The 5,481-nt window shown below is 31.1% G+C and overlaps 1 protein-coding gene across 1 annotated transcript; it reads left to right on the forward strand.

Moving 5' to 3' along the window:
* Positions 1–3,963: 3,963 nt before the first annotated feature.
* Positions 3,964–4,701, forward strand: Tsp_07985 (conserved hypothetical protein). Its single transcript, XM_003373339.1, has 4 exons — positions 3,964–4,009; positions 4,066–4,100; positions 4,208–4,336; positions 4,519–4,701. Exons 1-4 carry the CDS (start codon positions 3,964–3,966, stop codon positions 4,699–4,701), a joined length of 393 nt encoding a protein of 130 aa, XP_003373387.1.
* The last annotated feature ends 780 nt before the right edge of the window (positions 4,702–5,481 follow it).

Consider the following 5,481-nt stretch of genomic DNA (forward strand, 5'->3'; position numbering starts at 1 on the left):
TCATAACCATATTTTCTATTTACGTAAACTTTCATTTTTCATTCGATTTTTATTTCGACTGGATTAAATTCCTATATAGTTGCATTTTTTTGTATATACCTCAAAAAGTAAGCAATCCCTAAGCGTCTGGATACGTTTATAGTTGTTAACGAACAATTCTCTATCGAAGAAAATTAATAGTTATAATTTTTGCAGAAAAAAATTTTTCTCGAAAATTGCAAAATTTCATGGGCTATAGACTTGCTTGTTTTCGCGAAATTCAGCGAAAAATTTGTTATCAAATTTTGGACTTTCTTAAATTGTTACAGGTTTATATTGATAAAAAATGGTGATTTGGAGAGTTTTACGTTAAACTGCATGGCAGTTGTGGAATAAATGGGCTCTAATTTTGACGTACTCCCTATTTTAATTCATAGGGAAGACGCCCATCAGTAACAGCTATTCAATGGAATCAGAGATTGCTAATTTCGGCAAATGAGACACTTTTGATATTGAAATTATTATTTTTCAACTAATTTATCCTTTTTTTACGATCAATTGCTCCAAATTTATGAAATTACTGCTGTTAAATAATCATTAATTGCTTCGAATCAAATCGAAAGCGTTGTAAGTGTTTACTTTGCGAAAAAGGAAGCATTTCATTGCATCCAATTCCGTTTACCATCTTTGTCATTTATTAAAGTCATGATATATTCCACTTTTGTGACTATTTGAAATTAATTTCGCAAAGTAACAACCGTGCAATGGCGATTTGCATAATTAATATAATATGTAGTCGCCCAGAGTTGAAATTCATTACTAATACTATGAAATTAAATAAGTTAACAATTCAAGTCAACTCATTGGGCTCACGCAGGGTATTTGTTCGAAACTTTAAACTAATCCACCAGTATGTACAATGGAAATTATTCCGGTCATCTCAGGATCTACAGCGTATTGCAAAATAGTTTTATGTTAAGAGCAAGCAATTTTGTGTCAATTAAAGGTATGTAAATTTTGAATAACCCGCAATCGATGATTTTTTGATAAATTTGATAAATTTGCCAGTGTGAACATTTGGAATTTTTAGAAAAAAAGACTGGAATATTACACGAAAATAGCTTTCAAATCTGATAATTTTTAACAATTCATATATTTGAATTGTAAGTAAAGAAAAAATTCAGTTAACAAAACTTTACAATTTTGAAGGTTTTTGCTACATTAATGAAAGTCAAGAACAATTCTTAAAAAAAAGCATTTATTTTTTTGGGTGAAAAAATTGAATATTCGGTTGTAAAAGTTAATGAAATCATAACATATTTCTATTTACGTAACTTTCATTTTTCATTCATTTTTATTTCGACTGGATTAAATTCCTATATAGTTGCATTTTTTTGTATATACCTCAAAAAGTAAGCAATCCCTAAGCGTCTGGATACGTTTATAGTTGTTAACGAACAATTCTCTATCGAAAAAAATTAATAGTTATAATTTTTGCAGAAAAAAATTTTTCTCGAAAATTGCAAAATTTCATGGGCTATAGACTTGCTTGTTTTCGCGAAATTCAGCGAAAAATTTGTTATCAAATTTTGGACTTTCTTAAATTGTTACAGGTTTATATTGATAAAAAATGGTGATTTGGAGAGTTTTACGTTAAACTGCATGGCAGTTGTGGAATAAATGGGCTCTAATTTTGACGTACTCCCTATTTTAATACATAGGGAAGACGCCCATCAGTAACAGCTATTCAATGGAATCAGAGATTGCTAATTTCGGCAAATGAGACACTTTTGATATTGAAATTATTATTTTTCAACTAATTTATCCTTTTTTTACGATCAATTGCTCCAAATTTATGAAATTACTGCTGTTAAATAATCATTAATTGCTTCGAATCAAATCGAAAGCGTTGTAAGTGTTTACTTTGCGAAAAAGGAAGCATTTCATTGCATCCAATTCCGTTTACCATCTTTGTCATTTATTAAAGTCATGATATATTCCACTTTTGTGACTATTTGAAATTAATTTCGCAAAGTAACAACCGTGCAATGGCGATTTGCATAATTAATATAATATGTAGTCGCCCAGAGTTGAAATTCATTACTAATACTATGAAATTAAATAAGTTAACAATTCAAGTCAACTCATTGGGCTCACGCAGGGTATTTGTTCGAAACTTTAAACTAATCCACCAGTATGTACAATGGAAATTATTCCGGTCATCTCAGGATCTACAGCGTATTGCAAAATAGTTTTATGTTAAGAGCAAGCAATTTTGTGTCAATTAAAGGTATGTGAATTTTGAATAACCCGCAATCGATGATTTTTTGATAAATTTAAAAAAGTTGTCGGTTTGAGCAATTTGAATTTTTAGAAAAAAGAGGGAATAGTACACGAAAATATCTTTCAATACTAATAATTTTTGACAATTTTTGTATCTGAACTGCAATTAAAGAAAAAATTCAGTTATCAAAACTTTTTAATTTTGAATGTTTTTGCTACATTAATGAAAGTCAAGAACAATTCTTTTAAAAAAAATGTTTATTTTTTTTGATTGAAAAAATTGAATATTTGGTTGGAAAAGTTAATGAAATCATAGTATATTTCCATCTCTTGTAACTTTCATTTTTGGACTTGCTGAAAATGCTCTATAAGTTTCACTTTTTTCATATATCTCAAAAAATACGTCATCTTTGCGTGTTTGGATACATTTATAGTTGTTCCTGGATGATTCTCTATCGATCAAAATTTATTTTCTAAATTTTTGCAGATAAAAAGTATTCTCGAAAATTGCAAATTTTCATGGGCTTCAGACTGGGTTGTTTTTGCGAAAATCCGTGAAAAATGTTTTTTTCAAATTTGGTTTTTTTATTGTTAGGGTTTTACATTGATAAGAAATAGTGTTTTGGAAAGTTTTACGTTAAACTGCTTATCAGTTGTGGAATACATGGGCTCTCAAGTTGACGTACTGCCTATTTGTATGCATACGGAAGTCTCCCATCAGAAACTGTTTTCCACCGGATGGATAATCTGCCTATTTCAGCCCATGATGCACTTTGGTCATCGAATCTGTTAGACTTACTCTAATGTATATTTTTTTAAGTTGGATTTATCTTGTCAATTGATTTTCGCGTGATTGAGTTTCCAATTTTGTTTCAATGGCAAAACGGCTGTATTATGTTCCTCATCAGAATGTCATATATTGGAATACATGTTCATGATAAATCTCTTGTATTTCACAACTCTCCGTCTTTGTAAATCCAGCGCCCCCGTATGTTTTACATTAAGTGAAGGAATATGATTTCTTTTTACAAGAGTATTGCAGTGCAATATTACGTGAATGTTGCAAGTATAATACATCAGTAGTTACTACTGGAAAGGAAGTGTATCTCTGTCGGCTACTGGAAAATTGTGTCTGTTAATCGTGTTTTCCTTTTAGTTGGGCTGACGCGGGAATGTGAAGCCTGACGGAAAAGCATTAGACGTTTCGTTGTGTGAACACATGCTCAAAAGGCCAAGATCACCAACGACTTAGGAGTATATATGTAATTCAATTCTGAACCACAGGGCAATAAATTAAAAGCATATGCGAATCTGCTGGTAATTCTGTCACTGATGGCAGCCAGCTTGGATGCACCACAGCTTGCTTCAATATTAAGAGAAATAAATACAAATTTCATTTATCGTAAATGCTGGTATTGCAGCAGAGAGTTTTATTTTGCATGAGCACTGATAAAAGGCAAAAAATAGAAATAAAGCAGATGAAATGTAAAAAAGTAAAAAATTCTTATAATACTATGTTAAAGTGAACTTCAAATATGAAATCACGTAGAGGTTATTAATAGTTGCCAATACAGCATTATACATTATTTGAATTATTAAATTAACAATAAGAAGGTTACTAAGAAATGCGTAAATGAGAGAAATGCAAAGGTTGCTTCCCTAGTTTCATTTTATTACACTGCTTATCGATGAACGGTCTCAATGCGTAAACAAGGTGCAAGAGCAAGATGCCATATTCAGGTAGAAAGTTAATACCAAAACTTATTTTCCTGATGTTTTGCTATGAATGCATGTATATTTTAGAATTTAAGCAATTTTCTATTGGAGATGCGCAAAACGTAAAATACTTTTAAAGCATAATTCTCAATTTGAATCACATACAGTTAAAAGTTGAAAGCGTTGAACAAATGCATATTTCAATTTGTTATTTTGCCTAATCGTCTAGATTTATCTAGAGAAGACGATAAAATTTTCAATTTACACTTGCTCATGGCATTCAACTTCATTATCTACTGTACAGGGTGAATATCATTATGCGCATAGTGTTATCTATTATGCAGGACAAAAAAATGTCGTTTTCATACAGAAATCATTTTCAATTTAATTTTATTATCTCTTTATATTGTTTTCTAAATTTTGCACCATGTAGACATTACATAAATCAAAATCTTCATCTAGCTAATTTTGCTTGTCAGATGGCGCAACCAGTGTGATCAATCATTGTTTATTTTTTGTTGACATTATGTTCTAATTCAGATTGGAGTAGCATATTGTACTTACATAAGCCTGTGGTTACCGCTACGTGTGCAGCGTCAGTCTTTTATGCAAATTTGCCGTTTGAAAATTAACTTCATATTAGCACTGCGCCAGGTATATGATCTAACAGAAGCATCGACAGCGATGTTTGCTCGATCTATTTCCGCTTTAACTACTGAATAAGGTGTGTTATTAGATATAGAGGAATCTTATCTATTCAAACAAAGGCGTGGTGCAGTTTCAATTTGAATTTGCATTTCAATTTGCTTGCTTTTGAGCTTATGCGGGGCCTGCATAATATTTGTTCAAGGAAATGAGAAATACGTTTCGTACTTGTTAATCAATAGAAATGAACTTTATGTAAATTTTCCTGAGGCGACTATTAGTTGCTCTAGAAATTCATTTCAAATGATTGTAGGCGAACGATGTGCGGCGAATGAGCAATGGCGTTTTCAGTACGATGATGGACGAAGAAGAACAATAAAAACGGCTTTGTTTTTTATTTATTATAACATTATTTCATTAAATTAATTCTTCTACATTTAGATACAGAAGAATAGAAGATAAAAGAAGACATCCCAAAGACAAGGGTAAGTTAGGTAAGTATAATTCTTTGAGTTAGACTAATTAGTTAAAGTTCACTGAGGAGTTCTTGAGTCTGTAATTTATATAAATTCGAGCTGTAAGTTATCGAGCATTTAATTCAGATGTTTGTTAATTAGAGTAACTGGATGTAGATCCTGAGTATTATTATAATTAATTTGAGTGGCTTTCCGCATTTGAACGTTTTCACGTCCCATGCCTTGTCGAGTTGAGTTTAGGGTTCATTTGCGGAAAGTGAAATGGTTGAATAATTTGTCGATCATTTCAAAGGACAATTTTTGAGCATAGTGAGTTTGTAGCACTGCTATAGTTTGCCGTATTAAGAGATAAGTAAATGTTTGAGAATAGCAGTGCAAGGAT

Source organism: Trichinella spiralis (genome assembly GCF_000181795.1).
Source record: "Trichinella spiralis strain ISS 195 chromosome Unknown Scfld6, whole genome shotgun sequence".
Lineage (NCBI taxonomy): Eukaryota > Metazoa > Nematoda > Enoplea > Trichinellida > Trichinellidae > Trichinella > Trichinella spiralis.

Bases quoted from the DNA above. Each gene is read 5' to 3' on its own strand.
- Tsp_07985 (XM_003373339.1), top strand. From the start codon at position 3,964: ATGCGTAAACAAGGTGCAAGAGCAAGATGCCATATTCAGGTAGAAA. The intron at 4,101-4,207 runs GTAAAATACTTT...CTAATCGTCTAG, and splicing joins CTATTGGAGATGCGCAAAAC to ATTTATCTAGAGAAGACGAT. The intron at 4,337-4,518 runs GTTTTCATACAG...GTTCTAATTCAG, and splicing joins ATGCAGGACAAAAAAATGTC to ATTGGAGTAGCATATTGTAC.